Source organism: Balaenoptera acutorostrata, chromosome 8 (genome assembly GCF_949987535.1).
Source record: "Balaenoptera acutorostrata chromosome 8, mBalAcu1.1, whole genome shotgun sequence".
Classification (NCBI taxonomy): Eukaryota; Metazoa; Chordata; class Mammalia; order Artiodactyla; family Balaenopteridae; genus Balaenoptera; species Balaenoptera acutorostrata.
The window spans coordinates 116042790-116069675 of record NC_080071.1 but is presented as its reverse complement, the minus strand read 5'-3'; the positions used below and the strand labels follow the sequence as shown (position 1 = coordinate 116069675).

At 39.3% G+C, this 26886-nt stretch overlaps 1 protein-coding gene across 4 annotated transcripts in view; it reads left to right on the top strand.

The window, feature by feature from the left end:
- Nucleotides 1–26886, top strand: part of ZRANB3 (zinc finger RANBP2-type containing 3) — a 278621-nt gene that overhangs the window by 242569 nt on the left and 9166 nt on the right. For 3 of the 4 annotated variants that reach the window (XM_057551839.1, XM_057551840.1, XM_057551842.1), the window contains 6 exons: nt 7861–8266; nt 11912–12109; nt 15751–15842; nt 18576–18677; nt 19849–19991; nt 26609–26719. In XM_057551839.1, coding sequence (XP_057407822.1) covers nt 7861–8266; nt 11912–12109; nt 15751–15842; nt 18576–18677; nt 19849–19991; nt 26609–26719 — 1052 coding nt within the window. The remainder of the gene's footprint in view (nt 1–7860; nt 8267–11911; nt 12110–15750; nt 15843–18575; nt 18678–19848; nt 19992–26608; nt 26720–26886) is intronic. The other variant, XM_057551841.1, reaches the window with a different exon arrangement.

Sequence of the window (26886 nt, the reverse complement as noted above, 5' to 3'; positions counted from 1 at the left end):
CAGCAAACATCATTCTCAATGGTGAAAAACTGAAAGCATTTCCTCTAAGATCAGGAACGAGACAAGGATGTCCACTCTCACCACTATTATTCAACATAGTTCTGGAAGTCCTAGCCACGGCAATCAGAGAAGAAAAAGAAATAAAAGGAATACAAATTGGAAAAGAAGAAGTAAAACTGTCACTGTTTGCGGATGACATGATACTATACATAGAGAATCCTAAAACTGCCACCAGAAAACTGCTAGAGCTAATTAATGAATATGGTAAAGTTGCAGGTTACAAAATTAATGCACAGAAATCTCTTGCATTCCTATACACTAATGATGAAAACTCTGAAAGAGAAATTATGGAAACACTCCCATTTACCATTGCAACAAAAAGAATAAAATACCTAGGAATAAACCTACCTAGGGTGACAAAAGACCTGTATGCAGAAAACTATAAGACACTGATGAAAGAAATTAAAGATGATACCAACAGATGGAGAGATATACCATGTTCTTGGATTGGAAGAATCAACATTGTGAAAATGAGTATACTACCCAAAGCAATCTACAGATTCAATGCAATCCCTATCAAATTACCAATGGCATTTTTTACGGAGCTAGAACAAATCATCTTAAAATTTGTATGGAGACACAAAAGACCCCGAATAGCCAAAGCAGTCTTGAGGGAAAAAAAAATGGAGCTGGAGGAATCAGACTCCCTGACTTCAGACTATACTACAAAGCTACAGTAATCAAGACAATATGGTACTGGCACAAAAACAGAAACATAGATCAATGGAACAAGATAGAAAGCCCAGAGATTAACCCACGCACCTATGGTCAACTAATCTATGACAAAGGAGGCAAAGATATACAATGGAGAAAAGACAGTCTCTTCAATAAGTGGTGCTGGGAAAACTGGACAGCTACATGTAAAAGAATGAAATTAGAATACTCCCTAACACCATACACAAAAATAAACTCAAAATGGATTAGAGACCTAAATATAAGAAAAAAAAAAAAAAGAAAGGATACAAAAGAAGCAGAGACAGTGTAATGAGCTGAAGTAAACAAACAAAAAGCCTTTCATTGATATTCACAGAGAAGTAAAAGAAAGTACTGCACCCAAGAAACAAGAACAAGGAAAGGGAAAAATCAGAGAATGAGGAAAAGCTCTTAGAAATTGAACCTGTAATATCAGAAAATAATAATCTGACAAGGATGGAAAGGACAATAATGAGGAAATCACACAAAAAGTAGAACAAATAGAAATGGAAAAGTGTGCAAAAAAGTGAAGAAGATCAAATGATCAGTTCAGAAGATTTTGCCTAATAGGAATTCCAGAAAGAAAAGACAGAGACAACAGAGGAAGAAAAAATAATATAAGAAAATCCCCCAGATCTGAAGGACCTGGGTTTTTCTGATTGAAATGCTCCCTGAGTGCCTAGGATAATGAATGGAAACCAAAACACAGGCCCACTAAAGCCACTACTCTCCTGGCTTTTCTACCCTTCTTACTGTTCCTACTGTTCCCTTCCTCGGTATCTCTTCCTCCTCATTCCACCCTTAATGTCCCTCTGCTCGCGTCCATGACTTTTACCTTTTCTTACTTCCTCCTCCCTTTGTTCATGACATCCAGGCCTCTGACTGTAACCGCCTCTGTATGTCAGTGATTCCCACATGTGCAAATCCAGGTGTCTCTTTCCCTTGAACTCTGGACCTGCTTCCTGGAACTCGCCACCCTGGCACACACCAGTCCTCACACATGTCTAAAAGTGAACTTTTATTTCCTTACCTCTTCTCTTTTTGCCTTCTAATGAGCCCATTTATCTTCCTATATTCCCTATTACAGTAACTGAAAATGTCATCCCTACAATGGAATCCGAGTATCACTGTGGTCCCCTCCATCTTCCTCACCCCTTGCGTTCAATCAGTATGTCCTACTCGATCTACTTGGTGATAAGCCCCGTGTGTCCTAAGTTCCTAGGCAACCCTCCTATTCTTTCATTCTTATGTATGAGGTCATTGGAAATTTGAGGAGGAAATCTGTGGCATGAAAAATGTGAGCAAAAATAAACTAATACAAAAATTGATCATAGAGATAACTTTTTAAAAACTAATTCGTAGCTTTAGATTTGAGATGATATTGCAAATATAAATAAAATCAAAATACTATAAAAAGAAAAGGAACTTCTAGATATTAGAGGGAATTCCCTGGTGGTCCAGTGGTTAGGACTCAGCGCTTTCACTGCCGGGGCCCGGGGTTCAATCCCTGGTCGGGGAACTAAGAATCCCTCAAGCCGTGCACTGCAGCCAAAACAAACAAAAAATGAAACAAAAAAAGAACACAGATGTTAAAAATATGACTGCCGACAGTCAGCTCTACCCACCACCAGAGCCTCCCATCAAGCCTCTTAGATAGCCTCAACCACCAGAGGGCAGACAACAGAAGCAAGAAAAACTACAATCCTGCAGCCTGTGGACCAAAAACCACAGTTACAGAAAGACAGAGAAGATGAAAAGGCAGAGGGCTATGTACCAGATGAAGGAACAAGAAAAAACCCCAGAAAAACAACTAAATGAAGTGGAGATAGGCAACCTTCCAGAAAAAGAATTCAGAATAATGATAGTGAAGATGATCCAGGACCTCGGAATAAGAATGGAGGCAAAGATTGAGAAGATGCAAGAAATGATTAACAAAGACCTAGAAGAATTAAAGAACAAACAAACAGAGATGACCAATACAATAACTGAAATGAAAACTACACTAGAAGGAATCAATAGCAGAATAACTGAGGCAGAAGAACGGATAAGTGACCTGGAAGACAGAATGGTGGAATTCACTGCTGCAGAACAGACTAAAGAAAAAAGAATGAAAAGAAATGAAGACAGCCTAAGAGACCTCTGGGACAACATTAAACGCAACAACATTCGCATTATAGGGGTCCCAGAAGGAGAAGAGAGAGAGAAAGGACCAGAGAAAATATTTGAAGAGATTATAGTCAAAAACTTCTCTAACATGGGAAAGGAAATAGCCACCCAAGTACAGGAAGCGCAGAGAGTCCCATACAGAATAAACCCAAGGAGAAACACGCCGAGACACATAGTTATCAAAGTGGCAAAAATTAAAGACAAAGAAAAATTATTGAAAGCAGCAAGGGAAAAACGACAAATAACATACAAGGGAACTCCCATAAGGTTAACAGCTGATTTCTCAGCAGAAACTCTGCAAGCCAGAAGGGAGTGGCATGATATACTTAAAGTGATGAAAGGGAAGAACCTACAACCAAGATTACTCTACCCAGCAAGGATCTCATTTAGATTTGATGGAGAAATCAAAAGCTTTACAGACAAGCAAAAGCTAAGAGAATTCAGCACCACCAAACCAGCTCTACAACAAATGCTAAAGGAACTTCTCTAAGTGGGAAACACAAGAGAAGAAAAGGACCTACAAAAACAAACCCAAAACAATTAAGAAAATGGTCATAGGAACATACATATCGATAATTACCTTAAACGTGAATGGATTAAATGCCCCAACCAAAAGACATAGACTGGCTGAATGGATACAAAAACAAGACCCATATGTATGCTGTCTACAAGAGACCCACTTCAGACCTAGGGACACATACAGACTGAAAGTGAGGGGATGGAAAAAGATATTCCATGCAAATGGAAATCAAAAGAAAGCTGGAGTAGCTATACTCATATCAGATAAAATAGACTTTAAAATAAAGAATGTTACAAGAGACAAGGAAGGACACTACATAATGATCCAGGGATCAATCCAAGAAGAAGATATAACAATTATAAATATATATGCACCCAACATCGGAGCACCTCAATACATAAGGCAACTGCTAACAGCTATAAAAGAGGAAATCAACAGTAACACAATAATAGTGGGGGACTTTAACACCTCACTTACACCAATGGACAGATCATCCAAAATGAAAATAAATAAGGAAACAGAAGCTTTAAATGACACAATAGACCAGAGAGATTTAATTGATATATATAGGACATTCCATCCAAAAACGGCACATTACACGTTCTTCTCAAGTGCGCACGGAACATTCTCCAGGACAGATCACATCTTGGGTCACAAATCAAGCCTCAGTAAATTTAAGAAAATTGAAATCATATCAAGCATCTTTTCTGACCACAACGCTATGAGATTAGAAATGAATTACAGGGAAAAAAACGTAAAAAAGACAAACACATGGAGGCTAAACAATACGTTACTAAATAACCAAGAGATCACTGAAGAAATCAAACAGGAAATAAAAAAATACCTAGAGACAAATGACAATGAAAACACGACGACCCAAAACCTATGGGATGCAGCAAAAGCGGTTCTAAGAGGGAAGTTTATAGCTATACAGGCCTACCTAAAGAAACAAGAAAAATCTCAAGTAAACAATCTAACCTTACACCTAAAGAAACTAGAGAAAGAAGAACAAACAAAACCCAAAGTTAGCAGAAGGAAAGAAATCCTAAAGATCAGAGCAGAAATAAATGAAATAGAAACAAAGAAAACAATAGCAAAGATCAATAAAACTAAAAGTTGGTTCTTTGAGAAGATAAACAAAATTGATAAGCCATTAGCCAGACTCATCAAGAAAAAGAGGGAGAGGACTCAAATCAATAAAATCAGAAATGAAAAAGGAGAAGTTACAACAGACACCGCAGAAATACAAAACATCCTAAGAGACTACTACAAGCAACTTTATGCCAATAAAATGGACAACCTGGAAGAAATGGACAAATTCTTAGAAAGGTATAACCTTCCAAGACTGAATCAGGAAGAAACAGAAAATATGAACAGACCAATCACAAGTAATGAAATTGAAACTGTGATTAAAAATCTTCCAACAAACAAAAGTCCAGGACCAGATGGCTTCACAGGTGAATTCTATCAAACATTTAGAGAAGAGCTAACACCCATCCTTCTCAAACTCTTCCAAAAAATTGCAGAGGAAGGAGCTCTCCCAAACTCATTCTATGAGGCCACCATCACCCTGATACCAAAACCAGACAAAGACACTGCAGACCAATATCACTGATGAATATAGATGCAAAAATCCTCAAAAAAAAAAAAAAAATGACTGCCAAACTAAAATAATTTTATGGAAGGGTTGAAAGATAAAATAGAGCTAAACACTAAGAGTTTAGAGGGTAAAAAGACCAAAAGAAGGAAAATATGAGAACAAAAGATGACATAAATATCTTGGTTCAACATTCTGCCAACAGGAATTCCAGAAAAAGAGAAAAGAGAAAATGAGGAGGAAGAAACTATCAAAGAAGAATAGAAATTTCTAAGAACTAAAGATGATCAATACTATACAAAATTAATAAGGTATTCTGGGTGCTGGGCAGAAAGCATATAGATATATATGACACAGGTAGAGATATATAGACATTGATCATTGTGAAATTTTAGAATACCAGGGATAAAAAGGTCCCAGAAACCTCTAAAATGAAGAAAGAGTTTGCAGCCTACAAAGGAACATTGTCAGTATCATCAGATGTTGGAAGAAATAGAGCAATGTCTTTAAAGATTTTGAAGAATTGTATGCCCAACAAAACTACTAAGAGTTAGGGCAAAATCAGGTCATTTCCAGACATGTACAGGGACTCAGAAAGTTAACCTGTCTTGTAAAATCATTATGGTTTAACTAGAAATAGCTGGTAGAATTTGTTCACATTTGCTGAACATTTGCCAATATTTTCAAAATTCTATAAGCTCTCTTTGCAGTCCTATTATATGGAATAGAACATTCTCTTTAGATACAGAACTCTCTTTGTATCCTTGTTACTTTTTTAACACCAAACTCCATTTGTCTGATAATCTCTCTGCTTTCCTCCACCCTTTTCTTAGAATTTCCCTTGTGCATTGTTTTAAGAATCTTGTCTTATTGATTTCATTCTTTATATTTTAATCTAAGTTCTGTAACTTCCACAACTTATTAGATAACTTTTTAATAGTATATGAGAATATATAAATAACAGTCATACAAAATCAAAGTTGTACATTATTGGGGGGGTACTTTTTTTCCTATAGTATATGTTTTAATTTTACCAATATGGGAACAACATAAATATTCCTTCTTCTTTTCTTACCTTTTTTAACCTTTTTTGAAATTAAAAAATTTGTGATTATATATAATCGTAAAATTTGCCATCTTAACCATTTTTAGTGTATAATTCAGTGACATTAATTACATTCACAATGTTGTGCAACCATCACCACTATTTTCAAAACTTTTTTATTACCCCAAACAGAGACTCTGTAACCATTTAGCAATAACTCCCTGTTTCCCTTTCTCACAGCTCCCAGTAACCACTAATCCTTCTGTCTCCATTAATTGGCTAAATCTTTCTTATGCAGCACTACTAAGAAACGAAGATAAGATTTATTATGTAAGCTATCTCTTTGCAATATTTGGATGTCATTATCTATAGTGTCTGTCTCCGTAATGTATTGTGGCATAACAAATTACCCCAAAACTTAGTGCCTTAAAACGACAATAGTTATGTATTATTTCTCATGGTTTCTGTGGATACGGAATTCAACCAGGGTACAATGGAGGTGACGTATCTGCTCCATGAGGACTGGGACCTTTGCTGGAAGATCCCAAGACTGGGAGCTGGAAACATCTGAAAGCCTCTTCACCCCCATGTCTGATAATGGATGCTGGCTGTCACCTAGGGGCCTACGTAGGGCTGTCAGGTTGAATACCCATACCTGGTTTCTCCATGTGGCCTGGGCTTCCCCACAACATGCGGGCTATGTTTCAAAGGCTAGTGTCCCTCCCAAAAGATATAGAGAAGAAGAGAGAGACAGAGTGCCAGCAGCCACGTTAGCTTCTAGAACCTAGCCTCAGAAGTCACACAGTGATCCTTTCACTGCATTCTGCTGGTTGAGACTGAGACAAAGGTCCACTCAGGTTCAAGGGAGAGGGATGCAGACCCCGCCTCTAAATGTAGGTGTGTCAATGTCACAAGTACACGAAATGGGATAAGAATTGGTGTGACCATTTTTGGAAATGCAGTCTGGCACAGTGTGTGTCCAGCATGGTACCCAGTTCAGGCCTTGGCAGGACTGCTCTAAAATTAACTCCTTTAATGTACCTTAACTGCTGGCTAATCATTTGTGGAGATGGGTATCCTCCTTTCTCTAGGAGGTTGAGATTTACACATTGAAAAGAAGATGAAAAACATGAGACAGTGAAGTTGCTGTTCTTAGAAAAGAGAGATACATTTCTCAAAAAGATAATTATTAAACTGTGTCTATTAAAGAAGCTGTTCTAATTGATATCTTTAATGCTATTTGAAAAATACTCCCTGGTCAGGAAAGTATTTTAATATGAAAAACATATTGTTTATGAACATTGTTTGTGTTTATAGTTTGGTCATGAAAACATTTTTCTAAGTCTTGATTGACTTGAAATGTTTAAACACACAGTTGCCTCCTTTCTCTCACATACATCTAGAGCAGATAGTTTATAAAGTATATTTTTATTATATAACTCACATAGCCAAGTTACCTAACTTCTCTAAAGCTTTAGTGCCTTCATCTGAAATATGGGAAGAGTAAGAGTACCTGCCTCACAGAGCTGGCATGAGGATTAAATGAGTTGATATATGTAAAGTGCTTGGCACATTGTAAGTGCTTAAAAAAGTTAGACACAGAAAGTATATGGTATTCTACATGTATGGATATATGAACAGTCATTGCATGATTGAATTCATTTCCAACAAGGTATTCAAAAGATAAAGGAATATGGCTAATGAAAAGTTTGTTAACCTGTTTCATTTAGGAAGAATATACTCAATAGCCTCTTAATTTAATACCTTTATTTTTCCTAGTTTGAAAAAGAAAAACAGCGTGATATTCGATCATTCTTTTTACCAAACCCTAAGAAGAGACAGTTGGTGACCTCCTGTGATGAATCAAGGGTATTCCAGGACAAAAGTACTGTAACACCAGCAGACCCTGGAAAAACAGCTACAAGAGATTATGAAAGTGATCTTGAACCTGAAGCTAAAAAAATGAAATCGGTCACCACCGATGACCGCTGCAGTCCCCTGGAGGAGAAACCATCCCAGCCCGGCCAGACCAAAGCTCCTCTCGTGGACAGGGTCTGTGAGGCCAAGGCCCAGGCCACCACCCCACCCCTTCCTGGTGAGGGCTGGCAGTGTGCTCTCTGCACCTATATTAATAACTCAGTGCTACCTTACTGTGAAATGTGTGAGAATCCTCAGGGCAGTGCTGGTGAGTACACAGAGGGCAACCATGAGGGGGGCTGGCAGTGGTGTCCTCAGATAACCTGTGCTTTCAGAGACAACTGCTATCATCAGAGATCTGTGTGACTGGGTACCAACTTTAGCTTTTAAGCTGGAGGAAGAACTTCACATAGTGAAGACTGTGAATTTATCCCCTTGTGGAATGTGAAAATCTCCCAGTTCTGTCAAGAATGTATATCCCCCAGCGTCTGTGACATGGCATTAATTTGGCACAAATGGACATTTCTGATTAATGCCAACAGGATGTGAATTCAGTGGGCAGGAATAGAAGCTCTGTTGCTATGGCAGCAAATATGCCTTATAGTCATAGACCTGCTGTTTTCTTTCCTTTGTAGATAGTACTTGTTTTTAAAGAAATTACAGATTATTATTTTTAATAACAAAATGAATCCAGCATAGCTTCTTTGCCTAGTAAAATATTCATTGTGCCATGTTTCTTCCATGACAAATCATAAAAATTCCTCTATAGAGCTTCTTTTAAAAACCGATTTCATGTCTATTTTATGAATTTATTCTTTTCTAAAACATGCTATTTAAAACTAGAAATCATAAACATACCTCAGAGTATATTTTTCTAGCATGATATGCCATTTTCTGATGTTTTATTTTTGAAATGATTATTAACAACTGTGGTTGTCTTAAGAAAATATCATTAGTATTCCTTTTGTTTCCAATTTTATGGCAACTGAAAATGCCAAGTTGACCGTTTTGGAAACTGGAAAAAATCATAAATAAAATAAAATTTTATCAACTGTAATAATTATACACGTCTACTTTTCCGTCTTATGTGACTTCTTCAGAGTATTGACATTAACGAAGACTCAGCAAAGAGAGAAGCTCTGATGCTCCAGTTCCTTCCTGCTTGCCTTGCTCTCCTCTGCCTTAGTTTTGATGTGAAAGAAAATGTAATCAGTAGCTGAGTCTTTCCTCCTTCAATTCTGGGTGTTCCTACCAAAACTGACAAGTCTGCCATCTGGGTGGTTATATTTGTAATGTGGACACCTGTTGTCTGTGAACTAAATTGGAGCCACAAGCTTATTCCATATAATATCTCCCACAATTTGCATTATCTCATTCAATTTCCAACTGCTACAGGAAATAAAAATAAAATATCTCGTGACTACAAAATAATCAGTTCACATGAAGTCTATAAATTGAGTGACTGAGCAATAAAAATCATAGTTTAATAGGGTTTTTATTTTTATTTTTTTAATTTTTGGCTGAGTTGGGTCTTTGTTGCTGAACGCGCGGGCGTTCTCTAGTTGCAGCGAGTGGGGGCTACTCTTCCTTGTGGTGCGTGGGCTTCTCATTGCGGTGGCTTCTCTTGTTGTGGAGCACAGGCTCTAGGCATGCGGACTTCAGTAGTTGAGGCTCACGGGCTCTAGAGCGCAGGCTCAGTAGTTGTGGCACATGGGCTTAGTTGCTCCGCGGCATGTGGGATCTTCCCGGACCAGGGCTCAAACCTGTGTCCCCTGCATTGGCAGGCGGACTCTTAACCACTGCGCCACCAGGGAAGCCCTAATAGGGTTTTATAGTTCTGATTTTTCTCTGATACCAAGAGCAGCAATGAAGATTTCTAGAACCAAGATTTAATAAGCAAACTGTCAAGCAGTCTAAGAAAAACAAAACACCTTTTGTGAATATGAAACAGTCTGATTAAGAGCAATACATATTCTTTATTTTTTAAATAAATTTATTTATTTATTTTATTTATGGCTGCGTTGAGTCTTCGTTGCTGTACGCGGGCTTTCTCTAGTTGCGGTGCACAGGGGCTACTCTTTGTTATGGTGCGTGGGCTTCTCATTGCGGTGGCTTCTCTTGTTGCAGAGCATGGGCTCTAGGTGCGTGGGCTTCAGTAGTTGTGGCCCACAGGCTCAGTAGTTGTGGCTCGCGGGCTAAGAGCACAGGCTCAGTAATTGTGGCGCACAGGCTTAGTTCCTCCGCAGCATGTGGGATCTTTCCGGACCAGGGCTCAAACCTGTGTCCCCTGCGTTGGCAGGCGGATTCTTAACCACTGTGCCACCAGGGAAGTCCCCAAGAGCAATACATACTCTAAGTAACGGTGATATTACTGTGTATGATAATTATAATTATTAGATTAATACTACTACAGTTTGACATAATGATTTACAACCTTGATGTGGATGCATTCCAAAAGCATTAAAAAGCAGAATTAATTCTAATCCATCTAAATTTTAGTTTAGTTTATTATTTTAAACTTTTTATTTTATATTGGAGTATAATTGGTTAACAATGTTGTGTCAGTTTCAGGTGTACAACAGAGTGACTCAGTTATAGTATACATGTATCCATTCTTTTTCAAATTCTTTTCCCAATTGGGTTGTTACATAATATTGAGCAGAGTTCCCTGTGCTGTACAGTAGGTCCTTGTTGGTTATCCATTTTAAACATAGCAGTATGTAGATGTCTATCCCAAACTCCCTAACTATCCTTCCCCCCCCCCCCCATAATTCATCCAAATTTTAAAATCAATACCTGCCATATGACAGTTTGAGGAAACAGTGGAATTCAAAAAATTAAAGGAGCAATATTAGGATATAGGACTGGAAAGTCCTATAAAGGTTGCTGACGCAGTCTCTAGTATGTTAGATAAAATTTGGTATAATATACATTGGACACTAGTATTGTGCTTTGTTCTTAACAGCTAGTGCTTATGCTCGGCATCTTATAGCTCATACGCCCAGATTGGATGTATCTTGAATTCCAGATTGGATGTATCTAGTGGCCTGTGTAACATCTCCACCTGGATGTCCAAATGGGTGCCTCAAGCTTAACTTGTCCAAAATGGAATTCTCGATTCACCACCCCCAGATCTAACACTAAATCTTCTCTCCCCCCATCTTCCCCACATCGTGTTAAAAACCTAGAGGCAGCATCTTTGATTCTTCCCTCTCCTCCCACTTCATGAAGTTCTGCTAGTATAACCTCTACAATATATCTTGATTGCAGCCACTTCATCTTCACTGCTACCATCCCACTGGAAGCCACCATCATCTCTCGCTCAGGACCTCAGAAGCCTCCCTGAGGCTGGTCCTTCTCTACACAGCAGAGTGATCCTTTAAAAACTCAGATCATTACATTCCTTTGCTTAAAACCCTTTAATGGCTTCCAGTTACACTAAGAATCTAATCTAAGAATACAGGCCCCCTGGGGCCAGGCTTCCTAGATTCCTGGGCAGCTCTCAGCTCAAATGGGCCTGCTGACTTTTCTCCTCCTACCCCATCCTCTTACTCACTTACTCTCTTTATCTGAAAAGATCCTATTTGTTTACCTGTTTATTTCTGCCCCTTGGAATGGAATCCCAGGAAGCAGGGAAATTTCTGTCTTGTCTTGTCTTCTACTCTGCCTCTCCAGCACCTAGAGTACTACTTGGTATTTAGTGACTCCCGATGCATGTTTTGAAAGAAAGAACAAACATTGTTGACTTTGTGTCTTTTTATAAAACCTAGTTGTGACTTTTTTTTAACTCTACTTTCTATATTGGGCTTAGAGTACATAATGACTTTACCTAAATGTAAGTGTAAATTATTTGTTTGATTTTAATAAACAAATTAATTTGTTTATTTGTTGTACAAATTTTTTCTACAAATAGATAGCCTCCACCACACTCAGTATAAAAACAGAAACGAGAAAGATGATTCTCAGAAAGACACCTCTGAAAAAATATGGACTAGTTCTGACGGGGAAAAACAAGTCCTTGCACATTCAGCACCTGAACCGTTAGCTGAGAGCCAGGAAGAAGTTTCAAAAACTGAGAGTGAGGACGGACTCACACCCCAGCCAGGTGATGGTAAGTCTCGCTTCCATTTCCAGGATCCAAATAATAACCCGTATACGTAGACGCATCATACCGTTAGTAGACTTGCGATTACTACCTTGTTCCAGGTTCCTTGTATTCCCTTTTGTATTAAAAATACCAGCTACTTGTAACTACATACATAAACACCAGATGGCTGGAAGAGCAGAGCTGCTGACATTCAGATGTTACACAGAGAGCTCAACCCACGTGTGGCCACGTGTACTACCTCAGGCCTGTTGCCCGGCCTCCACCGAGCCTGGCCCGTTCTCCCGGTGAGAGGGTGGTTTTAATGTTTGGGGGTTCCTTTGGACCATGTGGATTGTTGTAAGATTGACAGATTATTAACAGCCACTTAGGAGATCATTAACCCTTCACACATGAATTTCTTTTAAATGGCTACAATTAATTGGCATATTTTATATTTAGGGTTTTGAGGGTTTGTTTGTTTTTAATAATCTCAAGACTGTGTGAATCATGACTGTGTTTGGAACCAGCCATGTAGTGTCTCAGATTTATTTACTTTTTTGTTGTTTCCATTCATCATTTATAGCTGTGATGGTTGGCAAATACCAGCCTATATGTCATACATCACTCTTTATGGGCCAACTGGCCAAAGATTGTGAGTACTTTTGGGTTATTTTCTTTGTTACTCAGTTGCTGACCATAGTAACCCACAGGTTGATGTTCTGATTATAACAACCCCGAAATGGTTGGAATGGACTGTCAGTTTTTCTTTTAAGGTAGTTGCTGTTAAACATAGATAATTTAGAGTTGGATTCATAGCTCTAAAACGAAATGTCCGTTTAAGTATTTCTGAGCTCAAGGCATCCTCCTTTCTTCTTTACTCAGCTTTCCTTTCCTCTAATTCCTCAAGGTCTTCCCAAAACTAGCTTACAGTGGATCCTGTTTAGATCTGTTGATTTTAACGGCCTTTAAGTAGACAATGTAGACTCAGACTCTTTGTCTCCAGTTTCCTTGTACTTGCTGTGACAGTCCCTCCAGAAGCTGTTGCTCTAGGATAGCGTGCTGCTCAGTTAACTAAACATCAGACCCAGAATTAGCAACTGGCAATTGTCAGCAGCTGGGCCATGAGTCTCTCCATCTATGGCAGGGAAATACTACTGGCTTATTAGTTACAAATTGATCCCTTGATGAAGACGTATGTTAGCTTTACTTACACAAACTTTTCAAAAATCACTAGACTTTTATTTATTTATTTATCGGAGTATAGTTGCTTTACAATACTGTGTTAGTTTCTGCTGTACAGCAAAGTGAATCAGCCACACGTATACATATATCCCCTCTTCCTTGGATTTCCTTCCCATTCAGGTCACCACAGAGCATTGGGTACAGTTCCCTGTGATACACAGTCTGTTTTCATTAGTTATCTATTTTATACATAGTAGTGTATGTATGTCAATCCCAATCTCCCAATCCACCCTACCCACCTTTTCCCCCTTGGTATCCAAAAATCACTAAACTTTTCAAAATACTATTCTGCTAGTGAAACTTGCATTGACTTCATCCAGTAGACAATGCCAGCATTATTTCCCCCATACCTATTCCCTCTTCTCTTTTTTTTTTTTTACTTCTCAAATCACTGGGCTGAGACCTCCACAAAAGCGATATGCTTCACGTCTACTCACTAACATGAATTTCCTTGAAAAACAGAAGGAAGACAGAGAAGGCACATTATAGTAAAATGCTTCTTCTACCCACATATGCTCTTTTAGAACCAGAGTGGTATATACCACGCTGGAACGGTAGTTTCGTTCTAACTGGAATTATAGGGGTCTGGAAGGATGGCTGTATCTTCAAAAGATGCATTATCTGTAGTTTCAAACCATTAAATTATACTTCATGAAAACAATGAAAAGAAAAATATGTTCCCTAATGTAGCTACTAGCCACCAAGAATATCAACTGACTTGGAGTTGTTCTCGTAATGCTTTTAATCAAAGAATAACTTCTGATCTTTAAGCATTAATGCATTAACCGTAGTTCTTCAAATCTGGAGACACAATGATTATGAGATGAACTTACTTTATGTACATTAAAAAACAAAAAAACTCTGTCAATTAAACTATGACACAATAAACTAATGATAGCCCAGACCAGATCATAAAACCCTCTGTTGCTTTGACATCACTTTCATTTGTTCTGAGGGATCTGGCAGTTTCTCCTGCCTTCGCTTGCCTTGCTTGGCATGTAATAGGCAACCCTTTTGCACATTTCAGTATTCAAATATAAAATATCTTTCTCTGTTTGCAGTGATCTCCCTTTCTTAGGTCCCATGAAGCACTTGGTTATTCCTTGGCAAGAATAAGAAATTTCTCAATGAGAAATTCTGGTTATTTCTCTGGTGATGCATATTTGCTTCTTTAATAACAAATTTATGCTCTTCTGCTCTGTGTCCATGTTTTTGGTATACATGATAACTTTTCATTTCAATCCCAAACCATAGTGAAACATTTTGAAGACATTTTAAAGGTAATTAAACTCAATACTCAGTAACAACAATGCTTGTATCTCAAGTGTAGTGTCGAAGTGACAACGATATTGTAGTTATGACTAAGCTTATGCTCAGGCAGTGACAACTACCTCACAACTGCCACCTGGCCAACCATGGTTGTAAAATGCCACGATTATTGACTGTAAGACACGCCAATTTCAGAGATGTTAAAGTGTGGAAAAAATGTACATTTTGAATTTATGAAATATGGGAATAATCCACAATCCCAGTCTGTAAAGTGACTGATGCCTTGATTAGAAAAATTAAAATAGATGACATTGCTAAATAGACTCTGAAACAAATCATAGACTTCTAGATCTGGAAAAATACCTTAAAAGGTCACTGAGGAACTACGGCAGAGGTTAAGAGCACAGGCTCTGGAGCCAGATTACTGGTCTCTGTTGCTAGTGGCCTTGGGCAGATTACTGTGCCTCAGTTTCCTCCTCTGTAAAATGCACTACTTAATTTCTGAGAGGTGTTAATATATGTACTTGGAACAGTACCTGGCACATTTTAAGTGCTTGATAAGTGCTAACTGTAATTATTATTTAGATCTGCTTGAATAACCCTATTTCTCTTGCAGAATATATTGGTCAGTAGGACTGAGTAAGGAAAAATAAAGAGGGATTATCAGAAAGGAGGCTTCTCCACTCCTCTCCTTTCGTGAATGTGAGGCACCAGGCCATAGGCCATCAGTCCTTTAAGTGGCCCTCGACATAGCTGTGTTGCTGCTGATAATCAAAATGGTGCTCATTCAGTCTTAACTTAAACCCTCTGTAGCAACAGGAATAGATTCTAGAAGGCTTCAAGATCGATAAGGACTCTTGGGGGGCAGGAAGGTCTCCCTTATGGCTGACTCTTACCTTTTTAGCGAATGCTGAATTTCTTTTTTTCTTGTTGGATCATTAGCAACAGTTCAAAGCAACTGGTTACCGTATAAGCCAATATGCTGTTAGATGGCCTACCATGTTTTATTTCACACCCAGACACATGTACTTTGTCAAATATGTTGATATATTTGTTATAGCCATTTTATCACCCTGACCCACAGAAGATAAGAATAAGCTGCTTTGGACAGAGGGCAGATTCGCCTTCAGGTTCTTTTTTATCTTGTTTATTAGAACAGTTGAAGAGTTCGGACACTTTGGCAGTGTGTGATACCTTAATGTTTTGTGCGAGTAAGAACACTGACCGGATTCACGTCTATACTAAGGTAAGCATCATGTGGATTCTGGAAACATACAAAAAGCTTCCTTTTTTCATGTGTCAGTGGAGATAATTAATTTTATTAGCAATGAGATAGGCATCGAGTTCTTTTCCTCCTTAAAGCTAATTTTCAAATTCCTCTGTTAAATCTAAAGGCAATTAGAGGTAAACGGCATAGCAGTTAAGAGTGTAGACTTCAGGGCCAGGGTGCCTCAGTTCAAATCTGTCACTGTGGAATCTTGGACACAGTACTTAACTGCGCTGTGCCTCAGTTTCCTCAACTGTAAAATACGGAAGAGTTGTTGCCAGGACAAAATAAGCTAACTCCCGGAAGGCACTTAGCGCAGTGCCTGGCCGTCACGCGCTCTCAATCAGAGTTGGCTCCTGCACTGATCCTGCAGCAACAGCAGCAGTAGCGTCTTTACAGAAGCCTAAGCCTGCCCATCCGTGTTGAGTAAACCCTAGGAAGCTTTAATAATATGATTGCTCCGATGCCCGCCATAGCCCGGGTTAGCAGCACTCAAACTTTTCAGGACCTCTTTGCACTCCTCAAGTTTGTTGAGGACCCAAAGAGCTTTTGTTTATGTGGGTTATATCTATTGATATTTACTGTTTGAAATTAAAATGGAAACACTTTAAAATGTTCATTTAAGAGTAGCAATAATAAGTCCATTACATATTTATAGAAGAAGCATATTTTTATGAAAACTAATTATATCTGCCAAAACAAAAACAGTGTTTAGTGAGGAAAGTAGCATTGTTTTACAGTTTTAGCAATTTCCTCTAAAGTCTACCTGTGCATGGAAGACTTCACTGTACATTCATAAGAGAATGAGAGTGAAAAAGGCCAATGATGTTGTACTATTATTATAAAACTCTTGTGACTGTCTGGATCTTCTGAAAGGGTCTTGCAGACCATGGGAGACTCTTTGGTCGAGATTAACTAGTGTGAGTGTTGGAGAGAAAAAATTGCTAAGATTATGAACGCTTTTGTTTGGTCTACAGTTTCAAACCTCTAATCTTCATAAGTATCATAAAATAGTATTTGTGCGTTTTTAAACTCATGGGTCGCCCTATTGAAAGAATGCCTTTTTGTTCTTTTTTTGTTTTGTTTTGTTTTTTGGCCGTACCACACGGCATGAGGAATCTTAGTTCCCCGACCAGGGCTAGAACCCTCACCTGTCCTGTCCTCCACAGTGGAAATGTGGACCCCTAACCACTGGACCACCAGGGAATTCTCAGAATGCCTTTTTAAAGATAACTTAGGTTGGAGCTGCCCAGACTCAGTTATGGGTTTTCTGCTAACCCAAATATTAGATACAGATAGATGGTGTACCCCGTAATAATCTTCAGTTCTAACTGAATATTAGAAGATACTGCTAGAAGATTAGAGATGGCTAGGATCGTGAATATCAGAAGCCCCAGGCAACCTCCACTGTGGGACCACCACCAAGAGCGATACTGAGAATGAAGACAGGACACGTTCCCCTTAAAGGCTTGGACCTTGGTCCACCACGTGGAACCTCTAGACTCGGGGAGCACCGAGGACCCCTCTGCTCACCTAGAGGCAGGTCTAAGTGCCTTGTGCCCCTCATATGGGGAGTTCCAGGCTGTGCTTCTCAGACCATCGTGTCTACATGGTCTGAGAATAACAGAGAACGGATACCCCAGGGGCTGGAAAGTCCAGAAGCCGGAAGGCGGACCCCAGGCAGAGCGCATACAGGAATTCAGAAGCCCTTAAACTTTTTACTCTCAGTGAAGCCTCTGCATCCTGGATCATCTGATCAGGGTGTTTCCCCCTTGGGTGGAGACCGGAGAGAAACTGCAAACTCCTGGTAGAGAGTGGGGTGTGCCCACCGCCAGGCAAATACCGTGGCCTCCCTGACCCACATTCTGGCTCGAACGCCCCGCCTGTGCACTAGTCTCAAGTGCATTTTTACGACTCTTCTAAATACTTACATGTCCCCTTGCCATGAAATGTTGTTCAATCAATTTTCTAAACCTGAGACACTAAGCAGATGAAATGTCAACAGGGATTTTCATAGCTACAGGAGAGTTTGGATGAAAGCTTTCCTTTTTACCTTAGGAGATCTGAAATAAAATCTAGAAACAGAAATTTGGATAAAAACCCTAGATCAGTGCCTAAAAGAGCATGCTTTAAAAGGAAGAGCAGTAACAGATGTTTAGCATCTTATGTTAACAGTGTACCTCCAGAGAACTGTTCATTTCAGCCAGAATCCCATGTCTAATGCAGAGTTTAGAGTAACGATTACATATCTAAACTTTAATCACTATGTAAGTACTTTTTGTATGTTTTTTTTCCCAAAGTGATTGTGGGAACTGTAACATTACCTTTTGGCTGAGAGAATTCTACAGAATGTGGGTTCAACTATTGTTTATACAGTAGATTTCCACATACAGAGATTCTTCTTTCCCTTTGTAAAAGAAATACTTCATGTTTAAACCTCGTATTTGACTGACCACACCCCTCTGCATGGGATCATTTACCCTTAAGACTGAATGCAGTGGGGACACTCAGAGGGCGTGAGAGCCTGGCCCTCCTTCTCCACTCAGTGTTCTTTCGCTGAGTGTGGGTGGAATCTTGTCTAGAATGAGCCGCCTCAGTTTATCTATTAGGAGACTGGGCATGCGATGCCATAATAGAATTCTTTACTTTTAAAATAATTATTAGTGCCTACAGAGAAAATGGATTAATAATGCCTTCCTAATCTATAACCAGGATGGAAACCAGATGAACTGTAATTTCATCCCTTTGGATATAAAATTAGACCTTTGGGAAGATTTACCAGCAAGCTTTCAGCTGAAACAAAATCGCTCCCTGGTAAGAATAGTCCTGCGCGTTTGTTCTAAATGAAAATTTGTTGAGTAATTTTAATGACCTTTTTTGAGTTTAATAAGAGCAGAGCACTTTGTGGCCCGTTGCAGAGTCAGATCACTGGTTGCGTTTTAATCAGTCCAGGCATTGCCTATGAATTACCCCGGTGCTAAGAATAAACATGATATCTGTTTCCTTGGCAAATGATCACACCTAGGGTTGCTGTTTCTGTGTATAGAGTCATCCTCACATCATTTAATTTCTCATTCACAGGATTAGCAACCGTGATGTGTGCGTCTGACAGAATCGCCTTTTATCTTTGTAGGTTAAGTTCTAACACTGACAGGCTCTGAGAGCAGGGATAATACCACGTGGGGTGATGCCATGCGTTGCTGCAAGCGTCTGTGTGCAGCCGCAGGCCACATGCCCGCTGGGGAGGCCTCAGTTCTCATCTGTGGCCGATTTATCGTCACTGCTCAGACGGGTCAGCATTGCAGGGGCTGAGCCAGCATGCAGCGTACCACTTTTTACAAGAAAATAGTGATTATGTTTTTGCCCTTTGAGCGGAAATGAAGCATTGCCCTTGGTTGGCTGCACCTGTCTCAAAGGAAAAGGTAGCCATGAGCTATTTTCTTTGGTATCATGTAATCTTGATTCTCAGATTGCCAGAAAATAGCCAATTACCTATAACTGACCAATAAGTAAGAGTAATGGTAAGCCTAATAAAATGTGCCAGACTTATTATCGATGGCTTCTTTCCTGTGAGAATTTAGGCAGTCAGGTACAAGCGATGCTCAGATGTTGCACTGTGAGTGTCACCACACAAGACCCACTGTCCCCAGGACCAGTTTTGCCTCGGCCACTGGTGGGGTGTGTCCTTCCGACAGCCAGACTACTTTTGGTCTCTATGTGCGTTAAGGACATAGGCTGAGTGTCCTGAAGGGTGCCTTTAGAGAGTCTATGGCTTAAACGAGACCTATGCAGAACTGGCCATAGATAGTTCACAATAAAGATAGGAAAACTGCCTCAAGTTGAAGAAAGCCTTAAACTGTGAAACTCAAAGCCTATTTTGGGGATATAATAAAACATCCGTTTTCAGATGTTATAAGTAGCCTCACTTTCAAAGGAAGATGCCTGGCGAGCTGTACACTCTTTTCATTATCTCATTTTCTGCCAGATTTTGAGGTTTGTTCGAGAATGGAGTAGTCTAACTGCTATGAAGCAAAGGATAATCAGGAAAAGCGGGCAGCTGTTCTACAGCCCAATTCTTGCTCTGGAAGAGATCACAAAGCAGCAAACCAAACAAAACAGTACCAAAAGGTATGAGTTGTCTTTCTTTATTTTGTACTTTATTACTTGTCATAGTTATTTCTACAGGAGGGTCTAAGGCATTTTATTAACCACTAATGAAATCCTGATGAGTTAAGAGAAAATTATACATAAAATGACAGCTTAAGATATTTTGTGAATTTGATCATATCTGCTGGAAAAGATCAAGTGGTCTGGATCTTGCTCACTATGGGTCCTACTTATCAAGGGAGAGGCCAGAGTCCCAGGTCGGTCTGAGCTGTGACCTGCCCAGCCTGGGCTCCTGGTTAACAAGAGGAAAACATTTCCCTGATACAAGAGTGGAGCCTGCCTCTGGGCCCCATGTGCCCTTCATTCTTGGAGTGTGAATCCTGGGTGCCACGCAGCATGGGAGCTGGTTCTGTTTGATGTACTGCCACGCAAGTAGCAGAAGGTAACAATTATCATGCCCATGGTTGGACACAAAGTAATAGGGAAGGTTAAATGTCTCCCATTTGTAACTGTTTTGCCTTTATCATTATAGGTCCCTTTCTAATCTCTGTGCATACACTACCTTTCCTTTCTTGGCATCATAATCATCTTTGCCTCACTCAGACATCCCCGTGTGTGATCTAAAATCCCCATTCTCTGTAGACTCTTTTTCAGCATGAAGCAAAGATTCACAGGAAAAGCAGTCAGCCATTCTACACCCCAACTCTTGCTTTGGAAGAGATCACAAAGCACCAAACCAAACAGCAGCATTGGCAGAAAAAGCCCGTCCCTTTAGCTCTTGCTGTCTCCATATACCTGTAATCTCTCTTCATCCTCACATTCTATCATTTTATGATCTCTAGCTTTTTCCATGCACACAGGTGAAAAAAATCCATCAATGCTATGTGAAGGGGTGCAGCTGGTTAAATACATTATATTGCAATACTGTGAAAAATCTCTTCAGCTGTTTCAAAATAAGGCTGTGGTATATTCACACGTGAGAACAAGGAACGATGTTTGTGATAAATTGTTAAGGGTAAAAATAAGTATAAAAAAGGATGGAGACACAAACATATAATTGCTATCATTGACATAGTAAGTGTCGGGGAGGATACCTTAGAAACACGTATCAGAGGTTTCTCTAGGACATTGTTCTCAAACGGGGCAATTTCTTCTCTGGGTAGCAATCTTGTGAGACATTTTTAGACTGTGACGATTAGGGGATACAACTGGGAACATCTAGTGGGTAGAGGCTGGGATATTGCTAAAAATTCTGCAGTGAACAGGACCAAACAGTTACTGATTTCAAAATGTCACTAGTGCACTGTTGAGAAGTTTTACTCTACACCATACGATTAGAGGATTTGTGGAGATGGTAGGGACTTTATACCTTTTGCTGGGATTACAAACTCATGCAAGTAAAAACAAAGCAAGGAACTGTAAATGAATGAATGAGATCAGGTGTAAAAGTAGAAAAGGATGGGGTAGGGAGCGGAACTATAGCAAATTAGAAAGTACATAACCCATCTAACATCACTCAAATTCAGATTAAAAAATAAAACACTGTAAGAGTCAAATAAAGCCTTTTGACTAGTTGGATATATCCATGAGCTGCCAGTTTTGGACTATCGCCTCAACTCTTTATACTGGTTGAATTTTCCCATGAGTGTGTATTACTTTATGTAAAAAATACATTAAAAATATATGTGTGTATTTATACATACACACACAAACCTACACATACATATACACACACACTTAACAAAAAACACGATGCCTATTTTATTTTTCTCAGTACTTCTTCCAGTCCTCTCCTTTTTTCATTTTTATAACCACAGTCTTAGTTGAAGTATTGGTCTTCTATGTACATGATCATAATTCCCTTCCTAACTGAATTTACAGCATGTCCCATTGTTTCTTCTCCAGCAGACATGGAAGCACCACCTAAGAAAGACGGCTGGTCAGGTGTAAAAGCAAAAGTCATAAAATCAATACAAAACCAAGTCAGACACACAGTGTTATTTATAAAAATATATGTAGGTGATATATTAAAGGTAAAACTATGTTAACAAGCAGCGGAGTAAATAATCAGATTTGTATTTTTAAGAGCTCACTCTGGCAGCTGTTGGAAGATGAGATTGAAAGGGCAAGACTCGAAGGGAGACAAGTGGCATTAGCTTCCTATGGCTGCCGTGACAAAGTACCACAAACTTAGCAGCTCAAAACAACAGAAATTTATTATCTCACAGTTTTTAAGTCAGAAGTCTGAGTTGGGTCTACTTGTTTCTCTGCTCTGGATTTTATAAGGCTGAAAAAAAGATGGCTGGGCTCTTACTGATAGTCTGGGAAGAATCCATTTCCACACGCATTCATGTTGTTAACAGAATTCAGTTCATTGTGGTTGTAGGACTTAGGTTTCCTTGCTGACTGTAGACTGGGAGCCACTCTCAGCTTCTAGAGGCTTCTTTTTAGTTCTAGCACATGGGCCCCTACATCTCAGGATCAGAAGTGGTGTGCCAAATCCTTCTCATGCTTTGAATTGCTCCCTCTCTTAAGGTCAGCTGATTAGTAACCTTAATTACATCTGCAGCATCCCTTTACAACATTGCCTAGATAAGTGTTCAATTGAATACCAGGAGACAGGACTCCTAGGGAGCTATCTTTAAAATTCTGCTTACCACAGAAGTTAAGAGACTATTACAGTAGACCTGGAAAAAAAAAGATGAGGGCTTTTATTGAGGCATTAGAAATGGGAATGGAGGAAAGAGAGTAAAGAGAGGTGTTATAGAGGTAGATCTAGAGACCTTGGTCACTGATGAAAGAGAGGTGGAGAGAGGGGGCTTCAGGGACATGGACTTAGCAGAGCCATGAAAATGAAACATGTGCACCTGCAGAGGGGGCTGCTTTGAGGAAGCATGCTGCTTCTGGCTGTAGAACCCCAGTAAACTGGAGTAACTGTGTCTCTCTGAAAGCAGGTATGAAACACGGGGCTACACAACAGCATCGATTGGAAGTCTATATGAGGAGCAGTTAGACATTGGATGCCTTGCCTTCCCACTGTCCTCTGTAGAGAAACTGAACCAGAGAGGCACCAGTCTTGGAAACACCAGCCTCAGTGGAGATAAAGGGAGAGGCGTTATACTGGAAACTACACTCCCCAGGTCCCTTTCTTGGCTCAGCTGCCATACCAACAGCCACATTTTACTTTCTAGGCATGAGATTAGAGGATTCATCTCTGAAAAGATGGAATGGCTTCAGGATAAAGACACATGCATACTAATTTTCAGGAATTCTCCCAAAAGCAATGGCTAGATCTCCCAACATGATCATCCTCCAGTGGCATCCACTCATTTGCAGGCTGCGTCCAAGCTCAGAGTTTGTAGTCAGCTTTGGAGCAGCATCTCACTCTTAAATATAAATAGAAGCCAAGATCACCAGCCATTGTTTAGGTTCCTAAGTGTGTTTCCACTTGTCAAAGCGCAGGTCTGATTCACTTGGAAACCTGTGGGTTTAGAATGCCAAATTTATCCTCTAGCCACAGCTGATCTCTAAAGCAGGTCAGCAGCCTAGAGCCCAGCACTGTTCTTTCTTTTTTTTTTTTGGTTTTACTGGGTCTTAGTTGCAGCAGACGGACTCCTTAGTTGCAGCATGTGGGCTCCTTAGTTGTGGCATGCATGTGGGATCTAGTTCCCTGACCAGGGATCGAACCCGGGCCCCCTGCATTGGGAGCGCAGTCTTAACCACTGCACCACCAGGGAAATCCCGAGCCCAGCACTCTTCTCATTGGTTCAGGCCACCTTCCAACTCACTCCTCTTTTATTGCAAAACTTGCCATCTCCTCCAGCCACCCCCATCCAGGAATTACTTGAGTAGACAACATTCTTCCTTCCCTATTTGTCAAAATTCGGATTTACCATAATCCTTTTGAAAGTTGGTATGCTTACATGAACTTCTTAGCAAAACTTAATGGAAAATTAAATATTGGTAACGCAGCTACGTTTGAAAAGTTGCTAGCAACCCACTTCGGGGTTGATTGATCCATTTCTTGTGGTTTCCAAAAATTTGTACTTAAACCTCTCATAGGAAGTAACCTCTGGTTATTTTTAGTTCTTAAATCTCTGAATAGGTTTCTCAGCATCTTTTTTTTTTTAAATTAATTAATTTATTTGTGGCTGCGTTGGGTCTTTGTTGCTGCACACGGGCTTTCTCTAGTTGTGGTGAGCGGGGGCTACTCTTCATTGTGGTGCGCGGGCTTCTCACTGCGGTGACTTCTCTTGTTGCGGAGCATGGGCTCTAGGCGCACGGGCTTCAGTAGTTGTGGCTCATGGGCTCTAGAGCGCAGACTCAGTAGTTGTGGCGCACAGGCTTAGTTGCTCCGCAGCATGTGGGATCTTCCTGGACCAGGGCTCGAACCCATGTCCCCTGCATTGGCAGGCGGACTCCCAACCACTGCACCACCAGGGAAGTCCCAGATTTCTCAGCATCTTTTAAAGTTACTAAATTAAGTTTCTAAGCTTTTAAACATGGAATAATACCTGAGGCAAGGCTTAATATCCCATTGTCCATCAAAGCTAGAAGCTTTTGAGTTCTTTTAGAATATGCTGGAATACTTTAGCAAAGTGCTTTTGTCCAGGGAATGAAATGGTTGAAGATAGGAGGGGGGAGGGAATTTAGGAGCTAAAAGGGCAAGTTAAAAAATACTTAAAGAATTCACTGTGATTCTTTTTTTTGCTTTAAGAAAGACACACAAGTAGAAATGCCAACATGTGAAAAGATAGTCATCCTTCCTCTTAACAGGAGAAATGCAAATGTAAAGCTATAACAAGATACCTATCACCATTAGCAAAGATGTTTTTAACTGATATGCCCTGTGCTAGTGAAAGTGTGAGGAAACAGGGACTCTCCATTGCTGGTGGATGTATAAATTTGTACAAAACCAGAGGAGAACAATTTGTCAAAATCTTTCCAAATTTAAAGTACCCAAGATCTTTGACCCAGCAATTCTACTTCTGGGAATTTATTCTACAGATACTTCTTGTGTAGAAAAAACAGGGATATTTGGGATGGGGATATTTATTACAGCATTGTTTGTGATAGCAGAGACTGGAACAATCTAAATGGACATTAATCAGAGACTGGTAAGATACATCATATGGTTTGTCGAAATGATGAAATAACATGCAACCATTTAAAAAAATAGGGCAATTCTATGTGTGCTAATATGGAAAGATCTCCAAGATGTATGTTTAGGTAAAAAGAGCAAGGTGAAGATTAGTGTGTATATTATGCTACCATTTGTTTTTAAAAATAAAAAGTATAATGGGGAGTGACTGCTAATGACTATGGGTTTCTTTTTGGGGTGATAAAAATGTTCTGGAATTAGATAGTGGTGAAGGTTGTACAGCCTTATGAATATACTAAAATGCACTGAATTGTAAACTTGAAAATGGTAAATTTTATAGTATGTGAATTGTATGTCCATAAAAATACAAAGAAATAAAAGTTATACACCTATACACATAAAAAATGAACTATTTCTAAAAGGATGTATTGAAAACTGGCAACAGAGGTAGTTTGGGGAAGGGGGGAGAAAAGGATGGGAATGGAAGGGAAACATTGTTCACCATATAAAGCAGTGCATGCCTTTAAAATTGTGAAATATGTGCATGTATCACCTCATCAAAAAATTAATAAACTACTTTATAAAAAGGAGGAAATCTATTAATTACTAAATCTACTTCAACAACATAAAAGCAAATTTCTAAAATTTTACCTGTAACTGCACAATTCCATTGTGATTTAACTTTAATTTTATTGTCAAGCTACCAAATGAAGAAGTATTTGAGAATATGAAAAAATGCATGTTTAAAGTAATTTTTAAAGAAAATTGCAATAGGTGTAAACTACTAGAGAAACTAGGCCATGCTAATTAGAAGGAATTAATTGGGTAACTGCGTTTCACCTACTTAAATTCCCCCGTCACCTTTAATTGGAGTAACTTTCCTCTTTCCTGCCAGTCCCTAAACCATTATGTGGTATTGATCGTGTTGTGTAATAAGGTTCTGAATCCCACATCAAGAGTGGCTTTATTTCAGTGGAAGATTCCAGAAACTCTATATGAGCTGATAATAATGGAAACAACCTTAAGATTACAGACAATGTGATTGAACCTAGTTAACTAAAAAGAGAATCACTTTATCCGAATACACTGATACACTATTATAACTGATTAAGGTGATGTGAGGAGCCTTGAAGAGAAGACCAATAGGGAGGTAAAAATGCAGTTAGAGATTTTCTGCACAGCTTGGCAAGCAGTTTACTTACAGCTGTCAGTGGTGCATGTATTTGATCATTTCTTACTCCTACACCCACGCCTTTTTTCCCCTAAGTGAAAATTTGTCCAAAGGATATTGAATGACTCTTGAATTTCTTAGGAAAATAAATCTTGAGAAGACTAATTTGGAACAAAGAGATGTGTTTCCTACATGTGGAGACCAATGTAGAGGGAGAAAATTCCACTCCCTAATTTAAGTATTAGCACAATGAATAGACTCATATTTTGCTTTTTCTCCTATTGCTTTCACACGGAGAAATGTAAACATGAAATAGAGAAACTCTTATAGGAGAGAGGAAATCTACTTCACATGTATTTGTTTTAGATACATAACCAAAGAAGATGTTGCTGTAGCCTCAATGGACAAGGTGAAGAATGATGGGGGCCATGTCCGTCTGATCACAAAGGGGTCCAGGCCAGGGGGCCCTTCTACAAAGTAAGGGTTTTTTTTTTTTACTTGTCAGGCATAGTAGTACTAAGACTATTCCTTTAAATTTATGCTTTCATTTTTGTAATAATACTTTACCTTTGTGTGGCCACTTTACAGGTTACAAAAAGCTTTCACAATGTAATAGCTCTTCTATCCTCCTAGCAACCCTGTGA